This window comes from Gobio gobio, assembly GCF_949357685.1.
Source record: "Gobio gobio genome assembly, chromosome: 2".
In the NCBI taxonomy this organism is placed as follows: Eukaryota; Metazoa; Chordata; class Actinopteri; order Cypriniformes; family Gobionidae; genus Gobio; species Gobio gobio.
This window is the reverse complement of record NC_137098.1, coordinates 46,292,313-46,319,518: the sequence shown is the minus strand read 5'-3', so window position 1 is coordinate 46,319,518 and position 27,206 is coordinate 46,292,313. Positions and strand designations below refer to the sequence as shown.

Here is a 27,206-nt window from a genome sequence, read left to right as displayed (position 1 = left end):
ACCAGTTTCATCTTCTCGTAACATGAATGTTCCAAGTGAATGTCAAAACAGCGAAATGGACTATGGTGATGTGCAAAGTCAAGTACAACCAACAGACAGTATTTCTAATGTGAGCAGGAAAACTCATGGATCTCGATCGAGTCGATCTTCTATTGTATCTGCTCATCTCAAGATCAAGGCCGAAATGGCTGCTTTGTTGACACATCAAAAAATGTTACAACGCAAACATGCATTACAGCAAGAAGAGGATGATCTGAAGAGGAAAAAGGAACAAATGGAGCTTGATTCTAAAATTGCTGTGTCTATGGCCAAGATGAAAGTATATAGTGATGCAAGATCAGAGGCAAGTGAGTTTACTAATCGTCCTGATACCAATGCATTGAGGATGAAACCTACTGAAACCCGTTCTCTTAACCCTAATGTGAATTCATTTGTACCTTCAAGTTCACATTCAATATCACAACAACCACCTGTATCTTATTCAACAACTCGAGCAACACAAGATTCAAGGCGTCTTCCAACTCCGTCAACTCAACAACAACAGCAACCAATTGTAAGACCTAAAACAAGTTTGACACCCTCTGCTTTGCCCAGTATCAGTCATGATGGTGTATATGGACCTGGATTGCAAGGTGCACATGGATCAAGTGTACAGGATGGTTTGGAAGGAGGAAGTATTCTTAAGCTGATTGACAAGCAAAATGAAATTGCTGCTTTATTAGTTCAACAACAGAATTTGTCTTCACTTCCACCAAGGGACGTCCCATTCTTTGATGGAGATCCATTGCGTTATCACGACTTTATGAGAACGTTTGAAGAGGTTGTAGAAAAGAAAACTAGTGGCGGTGCAGATTCATTGCATTTCCTTGAACAGTACACCAGAGGGCAACCTAAGGAGCTGGTTAGGAGCTGTCAGCACATGATCCCATCGCAAGGGTACATAAGGGCTAAAGCTTTGCTCAAGGAACACTTCGGCAATGAGGTGAGGATAGGCTCTGCTTACATGGAAAAGGCGCTGTCATGGAGAACAATAAAGTCTGAGGATGCTAAGGCTCTGCAGGACTACAGCTTATTTCTCAGAAGTTGTTGCAATGCTATGCAGAATATTTGTTACATGAATGAGTTAAATCTTGCTTCTAATATGCAAATTGTTCTTGCAAAACTTCCTTATAAGCTCAGAGAAAGATGGAGAGGAGTAGCTTATGATCTACAGGAAAGACGTAACCATCCAGCTTGCTTTTCTGATATTGTGAACTTCATAGAAAGACAAGTGAAAATAGTCACTGATCCGGTATTTGGAAACATTCAAGATGTTCTTCCTAGTGGAGGTAGAAACTTGAATATCAAACCACCTCATTCAAAACCCAGAAGCAGTTTTGCCACTACAGTCAGTGCAACTGGTGCAAAGGAGTATAGTGGGAAGACTGTGAACAACATCTGTCTTTTCTGTGGAGGAGAACATGCCTTGGATTTCTGTAAAAGGATTGCTGAAAAACCTCATGGCGAAAAGATGAGTTTCTTGAAGAAGAAGGGGATTTGTTTCGGTTGTTTATGTACAGGACATATCAGTCGTGATTGTAAGGAGAGAAGCATATGTAAGATATGCCACCTCAAACACCCTAGCATTCTTCATATTCTATCATCAGAAAAAAGGGGCATTCAGTACAAAAAAGATGAGTCAAAGACAACAGTGGGAAGTGCTTTGGTCTCACTCCAGTCCAGTGCTCTTACTGGGGCTGGTAAAGATAATTGTGCATTGTCCATTGTTCCTGTATGTGTGAAATCGCAGAAAGGAAGTGAAATTGTGACCACCTATGCTTTCCTGGACTCTGGGAGCTCAGCATCTTTCTGCACCGAGAGTTTGATGTCCAAGCTTAATCTCTCTGCAAAGAAAATCAGCATTCTAATGAGAACCATGAGTCAGGACAAATCAGTTTTCTGTTATGTTCTTAAGGATTTGGAAGTGTCTGGACTGAATCAAGAGCATTACTGTGCTTTACCAGAAGTATACACACAGAAGAATATGCCTGTAAGTAAAACTAACATCGCTACACAAAACGATCTTGCATTGTGGCCTCATTTAAGTCATCTATGTTTGCCTTCAATTGATGCTGATGTTGAGTTGTTGATTGGTGCTAATGTTCCAGAGGCATTGGAGCCGTGGCAGATTATTCGCAGTCAAGACAATGGCCCATATGCTATTAAGACCATGTTTGGGTGGGCAGTTAATGGACCAATTAAGCATCAGGAAGAGGATGCTGTTGAGGACCATCCTCACATGACTGTTAACAGGATCACAGTTATGAAACTTGATGATTTGTGGGAGCAACAGTTGAGGGTTGACTTTCCTGAGTGTGTTCAGGAGGAACAGCAAGGATTGTCAAAGGATGATCATCAATTCTTGGATTTTGTTTCAGGCTCAGCAAGACTGATCAACGGACATTACTACATTGGTCTTCCACTTAAACCTGAAAAGGTAGTCATGCCAAAGAATAGATCACTTGTGGAACAACGTGCTCTGAATCTCCAACGAAGGTTTCAAAGAAACACTGCTTTTCATGCTGATTATACTACCTTTATGGAGAGTGTCATTGCTAAAGGCCATGCTGAAAGGGTTCCCACAGCTGAATTGGAAAGACTGGATGGACGCTTATGGTACATACCGCACCACGGTGTGTATCATCCTAAGAAACAAAAGATCAGAGTTGTGTTTGATTGCGGAGCATCCTACCAAGGAACATCATTGAATGAACATCTTTTACAAGGTCCAGATTTAACAAGTTCATTGGTGAGTGTTTTGGTGAGATTCAGAATGGAGTATGTTGCCATGATGGCTGACATAGAATCAATGTTTCATCAAGTCAAGGTGCATCCTGATGATTGCGATCTTTTGAGGTTTCTCTGGTGGCCAGGAGGAAAGCTTGATGGCAGTCTGCAAGAATACAGAATGGCTGTACATTTGTTTGGAGCGACATCATCTCCAAGTTGCTCTAGCTATGCACTGAGAAAGTGTGCAGAGGACCACAAGGATCTGTATGATGCTAAGACTGTAGACATTGTCTTTAAAAACTTCTATGTAGACGACTGTCTTGTATCTGTGTCTACAGATTCAGATGCTGTACTATTGTACCAGAAGCTCACGGAGTTGTGCGCCAAAGGTGGATTCCGATTAACAAAATGGATAACTAACAGCCGCACTGTGTTAAGTGCTATCCCTGAGGAAGACAAAGACACGAAAGTAAAGAGCTTGGATTTGGAACATGACACGCTACCTTTGGAAAGAGCATTGGGTGTTCAATGGTGTGCAGAGTCGGATGTTTTCAAGTTCAAGGTGACCATCAAGGATAGACCTCTTACCAGAAGAGGTATTCTTTCTATCATTAGTTCTATATATGACCCTCTTGGCTTTCTGTCTCCTGTGATTCTACGTGCCAAAATTATACTTCAGGATCTGTGTAGAGAGAAAATTGGATGGGACAGCACGATTCCTACAGTGTACATTCAGCGATGGACAAGTTGGTTGGAGGAACTTCATGAATTGGAGAAATTCGAGGTTCGCAGATGTCTGAAACCTGAAAACTTTGGTGAAGCTCTGTCTGCCCAATTGCATCACTTTTCAGACGCCAGTGAGAAGGGTTATGGCATGGTGTCCTATTTACTACTTCAAAATGATCAACGACTTGCCCATTCCTTTCTTCTAATGAGTAAAGCAAGAGTGACGCCTTTAAGATCTATTACTATCCCTCGTCTGGAGCTCACAGCTGCCGCACTGGCTAGTCGCATGGACATGCTGTGGAAAAAGGAGCTGAACATACAATGTCAGGATTCTGTTTTTTGGACAGATAGCACCTCAGTGCTTAAGTACATTCGAAATGAGACTTCAAGATTCAAATGCTTTGTAGCAAACAGAGTTGCTGAAATTCAAAGGGTTTCTGAAGTCACACAATGGAGGTATGTGAATTCCTCCAACAATCCAGCTGACCTAGCATCCAGAGGTTTGAATGTAAATTCATTCTTGAAAAACCAGATATGGATTTCTGGTCCTCCGTTTCTTATTCAACCACAAGAGTTGTGGCCCATGGATCCTACTGATGTAGATGTGATGTCCTCTTGTGACCCAGAAGCGAAAGGGAGTGTTCTGGTAAATGTGGTACAGGTTCATCAAGAGTATGATTTTATGCCATTCTTTAAGTATTACTCTTCATGGATGGGATTGAAAAGGGGTGTGGCTTGGATCCTTCGATTCAGAAACATTCTGATTGATCTCAGCAAGAAAAGAAAAGGGTTGATGACTACTTACTCTGACATAGACAAGTTCCAACAAGAGATTGTTGTCAATCAAGAGATGCAAAAATTCAGATCCAATATGCCTTCGAATTTGTTGTCTTCAGAGGAGCTGGAAAGGGCTGAATTGGAGATTATCCGTCTTTGCCAAAGGAAAAGGTATTCTGAGGAACTGACTAGTCTTCGGAAAGATGGATTGGTAAAACGGAGTAGTGAACTCTATAGACTGAACCCTGTGCTTCACTCAGATATCATCAGAGTGGGTGGACGTTTGGACAAGGCTATGATGCCTGAGGAAGTGAAACATCCAGTAATACTAGCCAAGGATCTACACATTTCAGATTTGATTCTGTTGCAAATTCATCATGACATTGGACATTGTGGACGGAATTATATGCTGGCTAAACTGAGGCAGAGATATTGGATCCCTGGTGCTAGCACGGCTATAAGAAGAATTTTGTCTAAATGTGTAGTCTGTAGACGTCTTCACGGAGCTACAGGTCATCAGCAGATGGCAGATTTGCCACAAGACAGAATTACACCTGACAAACCACCATTCACGTATGTTGGAGTAGACTACTTTGGTCCCTTTGAAGTAAAACGGGGAAGGAGCGTTGTAAAACGTTATGGAGTAATCTTCACATGTTTGACTATGAGAGCTGTTCACCTTGAAATAGCTGCTTCACTTGATACGGACTCTTTCATCCATGCATTAAGGCGATTTATTGCACGTAGAGGACAAGTAGTCGAGATCCGTTCAGACAATGGAACTAACTTTGTTGGTGCCCAACGTGAACTGCAGGAGGCTATAAAAAACTGGAATCATAATCAGATCAATTCAGTTCTGCTGCAGAAAGGAATTAAGTGGAACTTTAATCCCCCGGCTGGTTCACACTTTGGCGGAATCTGGGAAAGGCTGATAAGATCAATAAGGAAGATTCTAAATTCTATCCTTAGAGGACAAAGTTTGGACGAGGAGGGTCTCTACACACTCTTTTGTGAAGTTGAATCCATCCTAAACAATCGTCCTATATCCAGAGCATCTATGGATGTTAATGATTTAGAACCACTTACTCCTAACCATCTCATCCTGCTGAAAACACAGCCATCTTTACCATCTGGACTGTTTAATAAGGACGATCTGTATTCACGACGAAGGTGGCGTCAGGTCCAATATATGGCGGATTTATTTTGGAAGAGATGGATCGGGGAGTACCTACTTCAACTACAAGAACGTCAGAAGTGGCTGGTGAAGAAACGCAATTTTCAATTGGGTGATATTGTGCTTGTAGTGGATGAGACTGCCCCAAGGAGCTCATGGATTATGGGCAAAATCATTGAAATCATACAGGATAAAAGAGGATTGACACGTCAAGTAAGAATCAAGACAAAGAGCACCTGCTTGACACGACCCATTACTAAGATTTGTCTTCTCCTTGAAACAGAAGACTTCTAACTGTTCTCTGACTGACCGACCGACCGACCGACTGACTGACTGACTGACTGACTGACCGATTGACCGACTTATGAGAGCTCTCAAATGACTTACTGGATACTTTGACTATAGACTGTTTGATGGACTTATTGACTTTGATTGATTTGCAGGACATTATTCACACATTGAAGAACTGGACATTTGCACACGTACACATGTTTTTGTATACACTGTTTATTTGTAAAATTCATGATTTATATGTACTTTGATTGTATTGTATTATGATTATTACTATTTTGGGGTGTAATAATCAGGGGCTGGAATGTAGGTGCCAGCAACAGTGCGATGTCTCTTATTTTGAAATAGTCTTTTATTTTGAAATTGTTCTTTTCTGTTTGGGTAACTTCACTTAGGGTGTAGGTGCTTATATTACCTGTTCATTGTGAATGGCAGACAGGGAGGGGGTGAGTAGCTGGGACGCTCACTTTCTGTTGACCGTTTTCGTACCATATATTTTTGTATTGTTATTTTGTTTATTTTATGTTTTCTGCTTTATTATCAGTATACAACACTTGTCTGTTCCTTTAATTAAACTATCTTAATTTGAAACGAAACGCGTCAGAGATGTTAATCCCACTGCTTAGCCTCTCAGCGGCAACTGGCGGCCGCTATAACAAGTATACACATTACAGTTAGAGTACATACCATAGAGATGTCCTGCTGTAGTCATCATTGCTGCTTCTCCTGTTCAATTTCAGCCTCTAGATCTGATTCTGGATCATATATGTATGGCTAAATCTGATTGATCTCAATGGTTTATTTAGGACAACGTTTTTTCAACGTTTAAGGATGTCACAGCTTTCAGACGCTCTCAACGCAATAGCTGCGCACGCTTGTCATTCTTTAGCTCCGCGCACACAATACGCCCCCCAGTGTTAATTTCGTTGACGAATAATTTTCGTCATCATTTTCGTCAACAACCTTTTTTCACTGACGAAAATGGTACGATAACTAAATAAAATCTAGTGTTGGATGACAAAAACTATGACGAAAACTTAAAAACGAGACAAAAATGTTAGGGAGGGTCGATTAGGGAAGAGAGCCAGTCAGAACTGATTTCCTGTGTAACAGACGTGCACATTTGATTTGAACGTGCTGATCTAACCGCTGGAAAACAAGACGCTGTTGTGCGTTCTACAGGCTCACGCATCCCCAATACAGAGCTCCAGAGCGGTTCACAATCAATGAATAGCGCACATTTGTGCCAGGCAATTGTTTATGAACTAATGCTGATGAATAATGACAGTGTTTACTTTACGATGTTTATATAGTAATATGTTTTAGACAGTTGTAACAATGCATATTTTATCTCATGAACTTGAATGAGCATCCTGCAACTGCAATAGTAAGGCGCAGACATTTCAAAATAAGAGTCAATGTGTATTTCGAGCTTGTTTATAATTAAAAGTCACACATTATATATTCGTTTTTGCTTACACAATAAACTGTATTTAAATTCAACTAAAACTAAAGACAATTCAGGTGACTAAAATATGACTAAAACTAAATGGCATTTTAGTCAACTAAAACTAGACTAAAACTAAAGACAATTCAGGTGACTAAAATATGACTAAAACTAAATCAAAATTTGCTGTAAAAATTAACACGGACGCCCCCAGCCGCTCGTTTTTTTCCGGAAAGACTCGGTATAGTGTATCTTTCTTTTATAAATATGATAAAACTAAAGACTTTTCGGAGATATGAAGGAAGCAATACTACGCCCCTCCCCTTTAAATCTACATTTTAAAAAAAAAATATATAAGGTCAAACTAGCACAGAATCAACTTTGTGCTGCGCAGAAGTAGTGGCAGTAAATGTCTAAATGAGTAAGTCATTAGCTGTGTTCGAAATCGCCCCCTATACCTATACTCATTCACTATTCCTTAGATTAATCCACTAATATAGTCCACTTGAAGGAGTGAATGAAAATTGTGATTTTCGGACAATGGAAGGGCTGCCGCTTTTGCATAGTCTGTGCTTGCTGTTTAATAATCATTTGAAACTTAGAAAACTGGCAGCTCCAGTATGATCTTTCAAATATTCCGATATAATATGACTTCTGACCTGTAATGTTGCCAGAATAATAATCATACACTGTTTGTTTGTTGGCCAGAGGAGAACTGGCACCCCAGCTGAGCATGGTTTCTCCCAAGGTTTATTTTTCTCCATTAAGCTACCTGGTGGAGTTTTGGTTCCTTGCCACTGTCGCCTTTGGCTTGGCTTGCTCAGTTGGGGACACAAAATTTTCAACTAAATATTCAAATAAATTTTCAACTAAATTGAAAAATTACTGATATGCTCACATTGTCACTGTATGATAATTGAAATGAGCTGGATGACATCACCGTTCTCTCCAGAGCGGCTGTACAGCCGAATCAAATTCTATTGCATTATTTTCCATTATTTTGAAACAATCTGCATTGTAAAAAGCGCTATATAAATAAAGGTGACTTGACTTGACTAATGAAAAGATTTATCTTGAATTCTGTCATGGAATCTAGCACATATAAACCTTAATTAAACAATTTAATAATAAATTATAAAGGAATTTCTACTTCATTGGACCAGCGGTTTGCGGATGGATGATTCATTGGCGGGCGCCATATTCAGGCGAGACAAGGAGTTAATTCGATGCGATCCTCACATTCCATTATAGGTATTTTCTAGCGAAAATTATTATTTTCTAGCGATTTCAGACACAGGCATATTCATTCAGGAATTGAGTAATTTGGGCCATTGAATCATTGGTTCACCCAAATGATACACTCAAAACGCGGATTCATTCAGAAATGGAACAGCACTGTTTTGCTTGGAGACGCACACAGTTCTTCTGTGGCTTTACAGGTCATATTTTGTTGGCAAAATTGAGACAGTAAAAAAAAACAGACACTACCAGTATCACATTTGCACTCGTGCTATTCTGGACAAAAACAGCACTCGTGTGATATTGCACTAGTTACTCATGTGATATTGCTTAACTATATCATATTAGACAAAAAAAATCATACAGGCCTTTTTGCCCTGATATCTTGATTTTTAGGGATTTTGAACTGCATTCTATAGGCTACATCACGCCTACATCTTTTTATTTGCATTATTTTTCCATAACTTTAACTTCCATAACTGCCATTAAATGACATATATATATATAGTATATATAGCATAATCAGCCAAAGTCTGCATATTTATGCGGGGGCCACATTTTTTCAAATACGCCGCACTTTCGCAGCCTATTTCCGTGTGCAAAATATGCGGGGCTAGCATGATTTCATAATCCCCGCATTTTTGTTGCAAAAAAGTCATATATATTAGCAGAAAGTTGAAAAATGTTTGTTTACTTCACACAAGAGCCGCCATTTCCCCCTATTGCCATGGGAACATTTTGAAGTGATGTTATTACCCAACGTGAACGTCATCGAAAAGCTGCAAACCCTGTGGTGAAACCATAGATATCGGTGAAACCATGATGAAGCATGCAAATTCCCATTTGCCAACAAAAATAACAGCAAAAGACTGTGCAAAGCAGTTTCCTAGTGTGTTGACCGATTTCAAAAAACAGCATCATGAAGCTTCGAAGCGTTATGAATCAGTGAGTCGATTCAGCGGTTTGGATCGCCAAAGTCACATATTTCAGCAGTTTGACACGCGATCCGAATCATGAATCGACTCCCTGATTCATAACGCTTCGAAGCTTCATGATGCTGTTTTTTGAAATCGGTCATCACTATATAAGTCGTAATTTAGGTTTTTTTTCGCACAAAAACTATTCTCGTCGCTTCATAAAGTTATTGTAGAACCACTGTAGTGAGGACTTTGTAACAACGTCTTTAGTACCTTTTATGGGTCTTGAGAGTGCACAGTGCATTGTGCCAATGGAGGCCTTTCTGAGCCATCGGATTTCAACTAAAATATCTTCATTTGTGTTCCGAAGATGAAAGGAGGTCTCACGGGTGTCCAACGACATGAGGGGAAGTCATTAATGACAGAATTTTCATTTTTGGGTGAACTAACCCTTTAAGAGATTGCACTTTGTGCATTGGAAGCACTCAAATGTCGGTTTTGTATAGCTACCTCTGTAAAACAGGAAGTTATTTATTAATTTTTTCAGAAGTTGTAGCATATTCCTTTTGTAAACCTACAGAACTTGACTCAATTTTTTTAGATCAATTTGACTCAATGTTTTGTCAATTTGAGCCATGTGTTTATTAAGGTCTTCAGTAAAACAAGATGAGAACTTAAATATTCCCAGCACTTTCTGTGATGTAGTGCTTTTTTTCTCTTTTTCATCAAACCGCAGTTTTTGCAAGTTGGCGCAATTTTATTGCATAAAAATCCCGCATTTTCCATCGCATTTTTTTAAGAAAACGTGCCGCATAATCAAGGATTTTAACCAGCAACAATCACAAAAAAAAGCCGCATTTTTCTGGAAGGGCTGGTATATACACGTGTGTGTGTGTGTGTGTGTGTGTGTGTGTGTGTGTGTGTGTGTGTGTGTGTGTGTGTGTGTGTGTGTGTGTGTGTGTGTGTGTGTGTGTGTGTGTGTGTGTGTGTTTCAACTTGATCATGGTCGATCTTAAAAGTCATTGACCCTCTTACTGAACTTTGTCTTAGCTGTAGGACTTTGAATTAAACCAAACTCCCAGTACACTGGTGCTATCAAGCCCTGTGATCCTAAAAACCTAGTTTGTACCCCTCTGGGCATGAACATGTACCTCTGTGTCATTAAGATGTTAAACATTGCTCTACAAAGAACAAGAAGTAATGCTAATTTGTCCGCGGCATCACACCACCTGTGCTTGGGGCCACACAATGCACTTGACACTAACAACGGTTCAGAGGACATCACTTATCAGCGGAAATAAAATCGCTAATTTATAAGGTTACATAACGGTAACTATAGCTTGTGTTTTTCTGCCCAACCGATTTTAACAAATGCAATGCATGTTGTTTATACTACTCAGATGTACAAGGAGAAGATGGCGGGATTACAGTGTGAAAAATCTGCCATGACAGCTCAGTTTCTAATCTATAGTGCTGTTTATTTCCCCATCATCCTCTAAGCCCCAGTGTATGTGTGGGTATGATGATCAAGCCAAGAACAGCTACACTTCTGTGTCATACTATAGTGTGTATATGTGTGTAGTGTGTATATGTGTGCATACACGGCACGGCAGCTAATTAATGCCCTGAGTGGAGTGATGCTGATTGCTTTCGGTTGGACTAATGCCACATTATTCTGGCCCTCCACACTGCTCAAATGCCAGTCTTGATATTTACAGAGAGTCAGTGTTATGGGAATGAGTGCTGCTACACTGATCTATCAATATGGCAAAATGTCTTTCACAGTCATGGGTGACTGATATTAGGAAATCTAGTTTAATATCCATTGATGTGGGTGAAGGGTTTTATTGATTTATTATACTCATGCAGACAAGCAAGCGCACACATAGGGCCCTAGATTTTAGACAAATGACATGCATTGTGAACTGTACAGCCCATTGATCTCGTATTAATTAGAACAAATTTAGTCTCTGACGTATGTGATTCTTTGAGTTTTTCTACAAAGAAGTGAGGGGGGTTAACACAAACGGAGGGGTATGCTAGTACTTATTGTACAATGACTATGAAAGAAGGATAAGAGGAGTCAAATGGAAGGAAAAGAAAGAAAAGAGGAAGATGCCAAACAATAAAGTGTGAGAAAGATGACAACTTTTAGTTTGGTAGGCATTTGACAGTTGTAAGACCTGGACTACAGCACAAGAAACTGTTTTCAAATATATCCTCAGATTCAGCTTTTGGACTCAACGAATCATTAACAAAAACATTTAGGCAAAGAGGAACTGCTCAAGATGGGCAACAGTCATTACTTCACAGCCCAAAAATGTTCAGCACTGCAAATAACTAGCGCTGTGAAGTATTTGTGCAATCCAATATGAACTACACCAGCAGAAAATGAAGACACAGAGCTAGCGTAACATCTCTCCACAGGCTATGCAACATTAACCTGTAAACGAGTGCTTAATAGCCTGGGTTATCATGAATATGAGTGCCTGTGCGGATATGTGCAAAAGTACAGCATGACTCAGCAAGCAGAATCCCATAATGTTTAAGGGCTATCAATATATCCTCATTTACTGAATATCATGTCAGATTTCAATAGCAAACCTAAAGATTTAGTACAAAGACTCACTACCACTTCTTATTTGCAGTGCAATGTGACAGTCAATGCACTCCCATATTTACAGTGCAAACACTATCACACAAAATATATATCAGAAGGCATTAAACAAATTATCAGATGCGCTATATATCATATACACCACACACACGATGAAAAAAAAAACTATTCTCTTTATCTCTAATGTGTGAGATGAGATTTAGAGAGATATATAGATTTGATTAAAGATTATGAAGGCTACGTTAAAAAAGCAAATTTGAAAGTTAAAGATTCAGAGTTAAAAGATTTGCATAACTATAAACTATATGCATAAAGACAGCAATAGTATGCTTAAAATATATATTTTACTAAAAGACAAAGCACACTTCCTGTAATTTAATGTCATTGTATAAAGTGTTGTCAAGTAGTGCATCTACGTACTAAGCTGTAAGAGGATCACTACTGGAAAGGGACACTGTACATTGTGTGCATAGTTTATAGAGGTGACAGCATTAACAGCTGATAAATGCCAGCTGTCTGATACTTTTTCTTCTCACAATTTCTTGTAACAAGTCCACGAGGCACTAGATTAACATGCAGAAACGCAAGGCACTTATGATAATCTAATATCAAGTGTGCATATTTTACACAAATACACGTTGGCCAAGTAATCGTGTTGTGAGAGAAGGGCAGGCCGATGGAGGCCATAGTTATCTCCCTGTAACGTGTGCTAAGAGTATGTCTTATTCATGACAAAATATCGGTTTACTGGAGATTAAATGGCAATTATCTTGTCTACAAAAAATGGTAACAGCTATTATGACATCAGAAAATGAAGCTCGGAACACTTAATGAGCAATGAGGATTTTTGGATTCCAAGGAAACACAGCACGTTTAGTCGTCTCTTTGACAATAAGCCCCTTGTTGCTAAGCAATTCAAGGCATTGTTGATATATTATTATGAAGCGAGAAAACATGGGATCTGAAGTCGCATGCATGCTGAGATCACCTGTTCCTAGCCCTGACAGACAACTAACGTTAAGTCCACGCAGATGCGTAAACACCTGTGTACATGCGTAAACATCTGGATACCGTGTAAAACTGAGCGTGAATAATGACAATATAAATGCTGTGTGACTAAACAAGTTCTTAACACAGAAAGCGCTTACCTGGGTTCCGCAATTCACTGCGCATGCTCAGTGGTAATCGTGCACTCCAATGTGATGAGAATTCGCTGTGCATGAAGTCCACCAAGTTCATGTTCCCTTCAGTGCAGTGCATTTCCGTCAGCATTTTTATAAAGGGATGCATTGTCATTTGGTAAAGGGATGAAGACAAATAGTTGCATGAAGCATTCCCTTGAAATATACTTCCATGACAGTAACTTGAAAACTGGCCAAACTGATCCCTCAAGCCATGGTGTCGCTGACTGGGTTATACAGGGTGTTTACTTTGTGAGACACTGTGAAACGGTTCTTTTGGTCTTGATATGCCAAAATGTGACTTTGATGCTTCGAAAGAAAGAAAAAAGAATCCTTGATTGAGTTATGTTTCAAATATTGTGCTAATGAACAAAAACTAACATGACTGATTTGTTTTTCAATACTCACAAAAGGGACTGACTATAATGACTCTTCAGTCACCGTGGACAATGTACAAATAACTACACAGGGGTGTGCTAATAGGGTTTTTACCAGAATGTAGTAGGCTACTGAATACTGCCATGCGGACACACTTTTGCCATAATGGGATTTAAGTTAGGCTACGCAACATGCTGCTTTCCAATTATGTATAATAATTTGGCTACGTTCAAATAATTCATGAGGCCTACTTTCAACTGCATTGGTTCTCAACAAGAACAGCGTGAAGATTGCAGCGCATGTTTGCCATATTATTTGTAATTCATTAATAATGCAATTGATTTTATGATTTTGAGTCGTTTTGCGATGTCCTTCCTCTCTACCTCAGCGTAACGTCTGTTTCTTTCCTCTGCATTAAACTGGGAGACTATAACAGAATTGATGATAGTGCAAACGATTGAAACGTTATTGCATAATAGCGTTAGATAAGAACTCGACTCTTTTCCCTACAATTACTGACAAATGTAACTCATAAAGTGCCTATGCAAGTTCCTTTTTGTTGTCTTCATTTATGAACCGGGAGTCGTTCACTGAACAGGTGGGCAGATAGAGACACCTCTCCACGTCACGTAAAGCTGGTGATTTTTGCGTTGTCTGTCACGTGATCACAGGGTATGTTTCTCTACAAAAGTAGCCTAGCCACATTGCAAAAATGTTTCAGCTCAGGTCCAGAACTCAATGAGTGTGTTTTGTGTGTTAGCGCACGCGCGTACTGTAGGCTATATGTCTTCAAGTTGTGCATGTGTGCTGTTAACTGATTCATTTGTGCAGTCATCTTCATGACAACCTCCCGAGGAGGTTATCGTTCTTCCATAATCATACATCTGTCTGTAGGGTTCGTGAATGTGAACTGTTTTTTCCGCCTATGTCAGTACCGTTCCCTCTGCTGGGGCTCTGAGAGTCACCCCCACAGAGAGATTCTGTCACGCCCTCCTCCATCTCCATGTACTCAGCGCCCTTGTCACCCAAAGACGACCCCGATGGGGACCCTTTGAATTTTCTTAGGAAATCCGGGAAATACGGGCAGCCCGGCGGTGGCTGTTCCACAACGGGCGTGTGGTCCTCGTTGTCAGTCTCCCGGTGGTAGAAGTAGTTGAAGTTGGACACGATGACAGGGACTGGAAGCGCAATGGTCAGCACACCGGCAATGGCGCACAACGAGCCCACGATTTTACCCCAGACCGTGATGGGCTTCATATCCCCGTAGCCCACCGTGGTCATGGTCACCACAGCCCACCAGAACGCGTCTGGGATGCTGGTGAACTGTGACGACGGCTCGTCCGCCTCTGCGAAGTACACCGCGCTGGAGAACAGGATGACACCGATGACGAGGAAGAAGATGAGCAGCGCCAGTTCTCGCATGCTCGCGCGCAAAGTGTGCCCGAGGATCTGGAGACCCTTCGAGTGTCGAGACAGTTTGAAGATCCTGAACACGCGGACGAGTCGTATTATTCTCAGGATCGCGAAACTCATTGCCTGCTGCCCGTTGCCTTGCTGTTGAGCCAGGTCTGTGCCGAGAGTTATGAAATAAGGCAAAATAGAGACGATGTCTATGGTGTTCATAACGTTTTTAAAGAAATCAGCTTTACTGGGGCTTGCAAAGAAGCGCACGATTATCTCAAACGAGAACCAAATGATGCACACCGTCTCAACGATGAAAAATGGGTCGTTGAATGGCGTAAATCCATTGTCTGCCTGTGTGGAGTTTTTACCTGGGCTGGGGAATTCTTTTTCGTCCCTGAATTCTGGCAATGTTTCCAAACAAAAAATGACTATTGATATGACGATGACCAGCACTGACACGACCGCGATGCCCCTGGCTGGACTTGAACTCTCCGGGTACTCGAACAGCAGCCAGATCTGACGTTTGAACTCGTCCTCGGGCAGCGGCTTCTCTTCCTCCTTCACGAAGCCCTCATCCTCGCGAAACTTGAGCATTGCCTCTTCCCCGAGTTCATAGAACTTGACCTCCTCGGAAAAGATGTCAAACGGCACATTGGCGGGTCTCTTTAAACGCCCCCCTGACTGATAGAAGTATAGAATGGCGTCGAAGCTCGGTCGATTCCTGTCAAAGAAGTATTCGTTACGCAGAGGATCGAAGTACCTGATTCTTTTCTCAGGGTCCCCCAGGAGAGTGTCCGGGAACTGCGCGAGAGTCTTCAGCTGAGTTTCAAACTTCAAGCCAGACACGTTGATGAAAACTCTCTCGCAGCAGCCGTACTCATTGTAAACATTTTCATACCCTGACTGAGGACGTCTGTCCGTTAACGAAACCGTCTCCTCTTCATCATCCATGTTATAGACAAAACTCGACCTCTTGCTTGCCCTGTCCTCCTCTTCCTCCTCGCCCTCCGCCTCGTCCTCCTCGATCATGACGTCCTCCTCGGATCCTAGGAGCGCCAACTCTGACTGGCGTAGATCCCCGCCGAGTGCCGCGCGGTTCCGTCTCCAGCGCGCGACGCCTCTTTGCTTTTTTCTCTCTCTGTGAAGTTGCTGTGGTGGCTCGTGGTGTTGCTGCTGCTGCTGCTGTTGCGGCGGCTGTTGCGAGGAGGAGGAGGAGGAGGAGGGGCGCAAGGCGGTCCCGGCGCTACTGTTGTTGGCATTCGTTGAAGAGGCGGTGCGACTCTGAGGCGGGTGGTTCTGGGGATGGCCATTCGACCCACCTCCCTCTCCGACCGTTCCAGCTTCAGCTGCCGCCGCCGCGCGAGACTGTCTCTCCCTCTCGCGCTCTCTCTCCCGTGCGCGAGCCTGGGCATATCCATAGGGCAGGTGGGTGTTGCAGCCCCCGCTGTCCGCGCCCACCATGGCAAATTCCATCTTCTCAAACTAAGCGTTCAGAAGGATGAAAAGCAGGCTGAAGAAAGACAGTTCAGCAAGTTCATAAATGCACTTGACTGGTACTCTACCTTTTGGAAGTGCTTTAGGGTCTTTCAAATCACTTTTACTTATTGTAATTGGACTTTACACTTGTAGCGAAGCGATGTGCTTCAGGTGACATCATCATCATGAGATATATGTGTCCAACAGTTCTAGAATCCATGTGCGTAACGCGCGCGTGCGTTATCCAAAAGGAAACTGAATGCAGGAGGAGAGAGCGGCTCCTTTCCGTTATCTGAGGTGCTCGGTCACCGTAGAGACTTCATTCGCCTATGAAATCACTGGTTCCCATCTTCGCTGTGTGAGGGAGGGGTGGGGTGTAGGTTTGCTCCGTCCTCTGCCCTTCAGTAGATATGAATGAATCACCAAATCCGCTTGACACCAGCAACAGCTGCAAAGTAAAGAAAAACGTGTTGTAGAATGCATCATGTAGCCGAGGCAGACTGTGATGGATATGCTCGTGAGCAAATCAGTTTTAAAAAGTAATCAGGAACAAAGGCATAAGTCAATATTCTTGTGCTACATAACAATACAAACCTCTAATAATAATAATACTAATACTAATATGGCACACCCTTATTGTAACAGGCCAGCCAAGCATGGAAACAGGAAACAGCGCGTGATATTACTGATCCAAAATCCCATGACAATTAATTATAAACAGTCGTCGCACGAAATTTATCAGCTCTCTCATGCACTCCACCTTCCATTATTCGAGCCACTTACGTAGGAAATGATTTGAGGACGTCTTCACAGCTTCCACCCTTCATATAACAAGCTAGAGATGGCTGAGGATGTAAATCCCAGGTTTGTCCAAATTTCCTCTTGCTCAGGGAATCCAGATATTCCTCGACGTAGCCAAATGCAGAACATGACACCTTAACAGTCAGGTGTTATCGCATTCGAGGGATGACAGTTTTGGCCACGGCTCGCCGTTGGGTCTTTATTCAACAGGATCTTTCATCACCTGCCCATCTCCCCCTCCCCAAAAAACATGCACCGCTGCATTAAGCCTGGACTCAACACTCACCAAAAAGCAGGTGCTGCTACCGAGAGTCTATGCTGCGTGGCACGATAAATCACCCGAGCCGCGTCAAAATCGAGATGTATCAAAGTTTTAGGATGCCATGAGAAATAGCCTTAGGTAAGTATGCGCAGCGCGCATCTGTCTGCCGCTCAGTCTCGCCCGTTGACCATTGTGCTCGTGTTATTGGGGAGCTGTGCTCCGCCGCGAGAGGCACGTTTGCGCAGCGCGCAAAGAGCTCGATCGCCCCCCAGTGGCTGTGGCGGGCCACTGCGCTCGCACCGGTGTGCTGCAGTTCTCAAACTTCGACAGCCCCTATGCATCTGTTGACATCCAGTTCTTCGCAACTGCCTACCCGAGGGACTGCTGCAGAGCACGAGCTGCACACGCTAAGCAGCCTGTGTGTGGCTCTGTCAAAAAGCCACAATACACTTTCTGTCACGGCCTGTTTGTGTATAGTCATCGTTTGGAAAAAGGATAAGAATGTAAACATAACATAAAAAAGACTAATGTGACTGTGTCGTGAGGGCTCTGCAGTTCACTCTTCCACGGCCCATTAAACAAGCAGGAGTTTATACAAGGAGCATAAATAAAAGATTCACCTCCCTTGGCCTAGCACAGACTGAGGTCCGGGGACCCCGAAGAAGAGACGAAAAGGGGGTACTACAGGATCCACTGAAAACTTGAGGAGAACATTTCGTTTTAGAGCTTTCAAAGTTAAAACGTTGACTCAGGATGTCAGTTAAATATGTTTAACGTGATAGTTTTTAAACACATTTATCAGATTTTGAAATGATTACTGTTCTTACTAAACACCAGATGCGTGAGATTAATCACAGGGTTTTAAAATAAGACCTAAATCTGCATATTTTAAATTGAATTGAAAATGTATTTCTTAAGGTTTATACATCGATAACAGATGCTGTCAACTTGTTGGAAAGTATTTTTCCAGATAATATTTATATCAGTTTGTTTTGGCTTTATTACCATGGTAATATAATGGCCAACATTTTGGAAACAACATGGTCTATAATACAATACAATCATAATATAATGATCATTAATAATTAAAAGGTCTGAAAACACCTGGTTTAGCACTCAGTCATGCAAACTGATGACACTACAAAAAAAAAAAAAAAAAAACATGCCAGTCAAGATTTAAACTAATGTTTGTATGGAAGCAAAATGCAAATGATTACTCCCACTATGCCACCTGCCTCTATTCTATAACAGAGAGCTTTAGAAAACCAGTATGATCAGCAGCACTGTGTTTAAGCCACGGATGCTTTATCACCTGGAAAGCAAATCTTTTACCTCAACAAAATCCGGGTCTGTTGTAGAGTGGGAAATGTGTGTGCTATCTGAATGATTGGGCTGTTTGATCCAGCTCAGTAATGCAGCAAACATTGTGTTTGCTCTTGGTAAAACAGTTTCCATTGACCAACCTTTACTATCTTGACAACTGTGCATTGACATCTTGATATTCAAATACCTTACCTCACTAATGAAATGCAGGTGCTTGTTTTGGCCTTATGTTTTGGTCTATGCTTGTCAATTCTTTATAGAACATGCAATTGGCACTATACAGAATAAAAGGGGGCAGTATTTCACAAGACAGCATTTTGTCGTTGCACTATTCATGGGCAAGTACACAGGATGGCTGCTTTTTATGTGTAGAGAGTAAAGATTCTGACTGTGTGTAAAGGCTGTGGGTGTGTGATTGGATAATAGCTTATAGTTATTAGAGTAATGGTGCTGAATGCATTGTAAGCCAGAAATGGGGTCTTGAATATGACGGTGGCACCGGTAATAAGTACATTGTGACCTGAGTAAATGTGAGAATGACTAAGTCAGGCAGCTGCATTTTGGATGTAGGCTACTGATAGGAGCGAAATGGCAGATTGTCTCTACATTAAAAAGCCTTATTCGGATGGGGCACTTGTCACAGCATGATAAATGAACGTCACTGGGTCATCTTGGACAAGTTCCAAGATTTGTGCAAATCAGGAGTCAATGACTGTACAACCTTTAAAAGCGATGGAAAGAGACTGGGGGCGAACACGGCTGAAAGAAAAAAGAGCTTAGTTTTGTCAAGGTTGAGCTGGAGTTTGAAAAGACAAAGAGAGACAGAGTGAGATCTGTAAAGGAAAATTGTACAGAATCAAAATGAAAATCCATAACACTGTATAAACGTTTAAACAGATATTGGTCAAGGGAATAATGGTCAGGCCTTAGGGTATATGGAATGAATGCTAATAGTCGGGGTATTGTCAGGGATGATTGCAATAATTACACGATGAGGAGGAATGTAAACGAAAACAGTCTTTCATAAATCCGATAGGAACATGCAGGAGATAACAGGAATTATAACATTGCATAGCCACGTAAAAAAAAACAACAACATCAAACAAAGAACTGGGACACCTGAGGGCTTAAATACACAAGGGAGGATGATCGACAGAACAGAAAACAGGGGTCCATTCTTTGTACCTCGCTTAATACTGTTACGAACCCCTATTGTAAGATGCTCATTAAATAAGGGGTCCGAACATAAAAGGAAATGCGAGGCCAAAAGCAATTTAACCATTTATTATAAGACTGGAAAATGATTGCACACACTCACATCTCTCCTTCCTTACTCTCCACATGTAACAATAACACTTAACTGTACCATAGTCAACATATACTTCACAGACACTGACAGATAGATCAACCCCAAAAGAACAACACATAGAACACAGCTTGTCTTCAACGGCCGGCTGGACATCATGACGCACACGGGATTCACCACTGCGCGCCTCATTCTGGTTCAATCCTCTCTTATATACTCTGGCAGGAGCGATTAGAGCGACGGGACACAGGTGTGCAGGGGCGGAGCCTAACACTCAGAAGAGAAAAAAACGAATCAGACCACAAACACACAATTCAAATACAACACTCATAAGGCTTAGGCCGTAACACTTCTCCCCTTAACGGAAGAATCAGGGATTTTCCGCTTTCCTTCCTTAAAAGGGAACAGGAAGCTGATTCTGAAACAAAAACATACAAAACCCTAAACCAATCCACGAGACAAAGCGTCTGCCACCACGTTGTCCAATCCTCTTTTGTGCCGGATCTCTAAATTATAGGGCTGAACTATTAAAGCCCAACGCATCAGCCGTTGATTATGGTTATACATTTTACTCAAGAATACCAACGGATTGTGATCCGTGTACACAACGACTGGACAAGAGCTAGACCCCACATAAACGTCAAAATGTTGCAACGCCAACAACATAGCTAAGGTTTCCTTTTCAATTGTTGAGTAATTCAACTGAGGACGGTTAAACTTAGCTGAAAAGTACGACACGGGGTGACCGATTCCATCAGCACCCTCCTGTAGCAGGACAGCTCCTACTCCAACCCCACTAGCGTCCACCTCAAGCTGGAACGGACGAGTCACATCTGGGGCAGACAGCACAGGTGCACTGCAAAGAAGAGATTTCGCAGAGAGAAATGCCTGCTGGCACTCGTTAGTCCAGCTGAAACACACTTTAGGACTACACAGTTGAGTTAAGGGGGCAACAACACTCGAGAAAGTTTTGCAAAAACATCGGTAGTAGCCAACCATCCCCAGAAATCTGCGCAGTTCTCTTCTCGTAGTAGGTACTGGATAGCTGAGGACAGCGGCCACTTTTACATCCGATGGCCGTACGTGACCATTTCCCACCTGCTTCCCTAGATATGTGACAGAAGCCTTAACGAATTCACATTTCTTGAGGTTTAACGTTAAGGAAGCAGCTTCTAAACGGCGAAACACATCAGATAAGGTCAACATGTGTTCAGCCCATGTAGACGAATAAATGACTACATCATCCAAGTAAATATTGCAATTAGGAACCTTGCCTAAGACCGTTGCCATTAAACGCTGAAACGTTGCCGGTGCGTTCCGCAGACCGAAAGCCATTCGTGTATATTGCAGAAAAACGTCAGGTGTTACAAACGCGGAGACCTCAGAAGCGCGCTCCGTTAGAGGCACCTGCCAATAGCCTTTCAGCAGGTCTAACTTAGTGATATATTTTGCGCCCCCAAGATTGTCAATGCAATCATCAATACGCGGTAACGGGAAAGCATCAGCCACGGTGACAGAATTGACCTTTCTAAAGTCAGTACAAAAACGAAAAGACCCATCAGCCTTTGGTACCAGAACGCACGGCGAGCTCCATGGACTATGGCTCGGAACAGCGAAACCATTCTGCAATAAATACTTCACTTCATGTTTCATCGCTTCCCTCTTACCTATTGGACAGCGATAAGCATGTTGCTTGAGTGGTAATGCACTGCCGACCTCTATGTCATGTTGGATGATATTAGTACCGGGGGGAACGTCATTGAACAAACTCGGAAAACTGTCTATCAGCTTCATTACGTCTCCTCGCTGTTCGATCGTTAAATAGGACAGCTGAGAGGAAAGCAAAGATAAAACTTCTGAATTTTCAAAACATCCTCCTTTCAAAACTTCCATAGGTACATTCAACCCATCATCCTCCGTGTCGGTAGGCAAGGTATAAGTTAGCAATGAAACATGCTCCGTGGTTACCTCAGTCAGTGGTTCACAGGCCAAACCCTCAACGCTGTTCTCTGTTGGTTCAACACGACATAAATAGGGTTTTAACATATTCACGTGACATAAACGAGTTTTTCGCCTCCGTTCTGGAGTGTATAAGATGTAATCAGTTTCACTCAACTTACTTTTGATCACATAAGGGCCAGAAAAACGGGCAGAGAGAGTGGACCCAGGAATGGGAAACAGCACTAAAACCTTCTCTCCTGGCAGAAAATTACGCACAACTGCCTTTCGATCAAAGCGTTTCTTCATTTTCTTTTGGGAAAGAGACAGTGCCTCCTTCGCCACAGTACAAGCGTTACGCAAACGCTCACGAGTACGTGAGACAAAATCAAGAACATTAGTCCTAGCGAACGAACCTGTACAGAGGAATTCCTCCTTCAACATCTTTAAGGGTCCCCGGACATTATGCCCGAACACGAGCTCTGACGGGCTAAACCCCAGCGAGTCCTGTCGTGCCTCACGCACCGCAAATAAGACTAATGGAACTCCCTCGTCCCACTCATTCCCAGTCTCTAAACAATATTTGCGCAGCGCAGATATTAATGTTTGATGCCAGCGCTCCAAAGCCCCTTGCGACTCAGGGTGATAGGCACTCGACACAACGTGAGACACTCCAAGAGCCTTTAAGGAGTTACGAAACACACGAGACACGAAATTTGAACCCTGATCGGTTTGGACAGTTTTCGGCAACCCGAAAGTTGTAAAAAACTTTATTAAAGCTTTTGTTACCATCCTTGCTGTTATGTTCCGTAACGGAATGGCTTCTGGAAAACGTGTGGCTACGCACATGATTGTCAATAAATATTGACAGCCAGACTTAGCACGAGGAAGTGGGCCCACACAATCAACGAGAACGCGTTCGAATGGTTCGCCAACTGCAGGAATAGGGCAGAGAGGAGCAAGCGGTACCACCTGATTAGGTTTTCCACTAACCTGACAGGTATGGCATGTCTTACAATGCTTTACGACATCAGATTTCAACCCTGGCCAGAAAAAATGTTGGAGCACCCGGTTATAGGTCTTGGTTATCCCAAGGTGTCCAGACCAAGGATGGTCATGGGCCAGACTTAAAACATGTGGTCGATATTTCAAAGGTACCACAATTTGATGCACTGCATTCCAATCTTCCCGCTGCTCAGGATTCAGCAATCTACTCCACTTACGCATGAGCACATTATCGTTCCAGTAGAACTGTTGGTTACGCAGCGGTGTCATCTCATTTTCAACACTTGCACGACAGTTGTTTAATGAGGGGTCATTTCTCTGAGCTTCAATCAGAGTTTCACGCGAGACGGGCAAATCAGCAGCAAGATCAAAGCAGAGGGATGAGCTCAAAGTCGTTTTAGACGCGTCTGAAGATTCAGAAATAATATCATCTTTCAAAATCTTTGAGAAGACGGAATCGCAGAGAGCATTACTTTCTTGCATATCATGCTTAGCTTGGGCTCGCGTCACAACAGCACTAAACACCTGTGGCAACTTTTTAGCAAGTACATCAGCCTGCGAATCATTACACGGAACATCAATCACTTGCACTACCGGCATTACCTTACCTCCAGCTATGTCGTTTACCATGATAAAATCAACACCTTTCACAGGTAAAGAGGGACAAACTGCAACCTCAAAACACCCAGACGCTAAATCAGAAGAGACGCATGCGCATGCGCGATGAAGAGGAACGGGCACAAAACCCATTTCAATACCCTGCACGATTGCGCTGGTATTACACGCCGACTCAGCACAAAAATCCAAAATATCTGATAATATAAAGGACTGAGACCCTCCTGTATCACGGAGGATTCTTACCGGTTTTCGACCTTCGACCTTATCAGTTAATGATACAAATCCATCGAACATAAAAGGCTGAAAACAGCTATCAGATGTCGCAGGAGAACCCGAGACCGACGGAGACAAAGTTTTCACTAAAACAGAACCTCGAGGCTGAAAAGAGGACTCTTGTCGCTCTTGTTTCCGTTTTAGAGTACGACACTCAGCCATCACATGTCCCATTTTATGACAATAACCGCACTCTCTATTAGACTTCGGACTGGTAGGAACCCATTTATTTTTTGAATCAGAAAAATTCTCATTTTCTTTCGATGAGGGACCCCCAGAATCAGATGAACGCTTAAAAAACACAGTTTTGTGCATTAAAGTGTACTCGTCAGCTAACACAGCAGCCTGTTGTACCGTGCTGACTTTTTGTTCGTTTAAGTACAACGCAGTACGTTCTGAAACACAGTTTTTAAATTCTTCAACCAACAAAAGTTCTCGCAAAGAATTGTAGTCAGTTACCTTGCACGCTTTAATCCACCTATCAAATAAAATGCCCTTTTCACGAACAAACTCGACAAAAGTTTGAGACGCGGCCTTCTTCGTGGTACGAAATCGCTGTCGATAATGCTCCGGCACCAATTCATATGCCCGTAGAATGGCAGTTTTCACGGCATCGTACTGCACACTTTCCTCTAACGAGAGAGATGCACACACCTCTTGCGCCTTACCAGATAGTTTACATTGTAACATTAACGCCCAAACTTCGTTTGGCCATCTTAAAGCAACAGCCACTCGTTCAAAAGCTTGAAAATACGCTTCAACTTCCTTCTCACGAAAGGGTGGAACGATAGAGATATTTTTAGCCACATCAAAATGTGTTGAAAACGGTGCCGCTACACACTCAGATGTAGTACCAGCCGACACAGAATTAATACTCGAATCTGATGGACCAGCTGATGTCTCAGAACTACTCTTCAAACTAGATGTTTTAAAAATAGATTTTTTAGGTACCTCTGGAACAGCCTGCAATTCCAACTGCCGCAGTCGCACTTTTGTATCTGCATCGATTCGATACATTTCGATGTGACGTTTCAAATCATCTTGTCTCGCCTGAGCTCTATCCTGAGTCTCCAGTTGTAACCGTGCCAGACGTAACTTTAGACGTGGATCCGACCGAACTCCCGGTGATGCCTCTGTAGAAAGTGAAAAAGGTTCAAATTTAGGCATTGAAACAGACGGACCTACCCCCGCACCAACCCCAATCAATGGAGTAACTGGATCACCAATCGACATGCATAAGGGAGGACTTCCTGCAGCCGGTGCCGCAAACTCCTCTGCTGCAACAGGAACAGTCTCCCTAGAAGGAAATACCCCCTGATTAATCAAACTATTCACTAAACAAGCTTTTAACACGTCTTTACGCAGTGTTCTAGAGATAGCAATCTCATAATGTTGAGCAATAAGAAACAAATCATTTTTACGACATGTCTCTAATACTTCAACACTAGGTTGCTCTATAAATTGGCTTAACTCAAATGTTGCCATCTTTGGAAAAGAAAAGAATCAATGTGTAGACAATGAGGAAAAAAAATCCAACGCACTCAGGACCTACTTACCTAACCATCAATCTAACTAGAACCTCACTAGTCTTCAGAGGGTACCGATTAAGAGACTTCTCTCTCCCCCGGAATACCTCCAAAAACAACAAACTAAAATAATAAAGAAAACAATAAGCAGCAAACCATTGTCAGGACTGGCGCTAAACACAGCCCTGCTGGCTTACTCTTTCTAACCGGAGAACGTAGGATCACCTCCAATCTACTCCACCGAATCCAAGTAGGTCAATCAAATCAATCAACCTTAAAAGAAAAACAATCGGGACAAGATCCCGGACGAGCCCCCATTTATGTTACGAACCCCTATTGTAAGATGCTCATTAAATAAGGGGTCCGAACATAAAAGGAAATGCGAGGCCAAAAGCAATTTAACCATTTATTATAAGACTGGAAAATGATTGCACACACTCACATCTCTCCTTCCTTACTCTCCACATGTAACAATAACACTTAACTGTACCATAGTCAACATATACTTCACAGAAACTGACAGATAGATCAACCCCAAAAGAACAACACATAGAACACATAGAACACATAGAACACATAGAACACATAGAACACATAGAACACATAGAACACATAGAACACATAGAACACATAGAACACATAGAACACATAGAACACATAGAACACATAGAACACAGCTTGTCTTCAACGGCCGGCTGGACATCATGACGCACACGGGATTCACCGCTGCGCGCCTCATTCTGGTTCAATCCTCTCTTATATACTCTGGCAGGAGCGATTAGAGCGACGGGACACAGGTGTGCAGGGGCGGAGCCTAACACTCAGAAGAGAAAAAAATGAATCAGACCACAAACACACAATTCAAATACAACACTCATAAGGCTTAGGCCGTAACAATACATCTGAGATGATTTGACAGATCCCAGATCTTCTAATCGTGATAACTGATCTCTGGCTAATTTGGTTCTTCAAACTAATTTGCGGATTGGATTAAAATATCCGGATTAAATTTTCTGAGATTACTGCGCGTTCTTGTGTTTCCTGAATAGGGCAGTATATGTATATACACTGAACAAAATGATATAAACACTTTTGTTTTTGCCCTCATTTTTTATGAGCTAAACTTAAAAATTTAAGACTTTTTCTATGTACAGAAAAGGCCTCTCAAATATTGCTCACAAATCTGTCTATATCTGTGTTAGTGAGCACTTCTCCTTTGCCCATTGTTGTGCCATTCATCCACGACCATTACCTCATGTTGCAGCATGATAATGCACGGCCCCATGTTGCAAGGATCTGTACATAATTCCTGGAAGCTGAAAACATCCCAGTTTTTGCATGGCGAGGATACTCACTGGACATGTCACCCATTGAGCATGTTTGGGATGCTCTGGATCGGCATATACGACAGCGTGTTCCAGTTCCTGCCCAATATCAGCAACTTCGCACAACCATTGAAGAGGAGTGGACCAACATTCCACAGGGCACAATCAACAACCTGATCAACTCTATGCGAAGGAGATGTATTGCACTGCGTGAGGCAAATAGTGATCACACCAGATACTGACTGGACAGCTGTCTAATCATCTTGATATGCCACACCTGTGTGGTGGATGGATTATCTCAGCAAAGACGAAGTGCTCACTAAAACAGATTTAGACAAATTTGTGAACAATTTAATCACTTTTACGATTCGTTAATCTCGACAGCTGTAATAGTAAAAAAAACATAGAGGTGTAATACACATTTCAAATGCAA

General features: G+C 42.2%; 1 protein-coding gene across 1 annotated transcript; it reads right to left on the bottom strand.

Moving 5' to 3' along the window:
• Positions 1-14,392: 14,392 nt before the first annotated feature.
• kcna4 (potassium voltage-gated channel, shaker-related subfamily, member 4) lies at positions 14,393-16,393 on the bottom strand (the record flags this gene model as incomplete). The annotated part of the gene is made up of 1 exon (XM_079810609.1): positions 14,393-16,393. One exon carries the CDS (start codon positions 16,391-16,393, stop codon positions 14,393-14,395), a length of 2,001 nt encoding a protein of 666 aa, XP_079666735.1.
• Between the last annotated feature and the right edge of the window lie 10,813 nt (positions 16,394-27,206).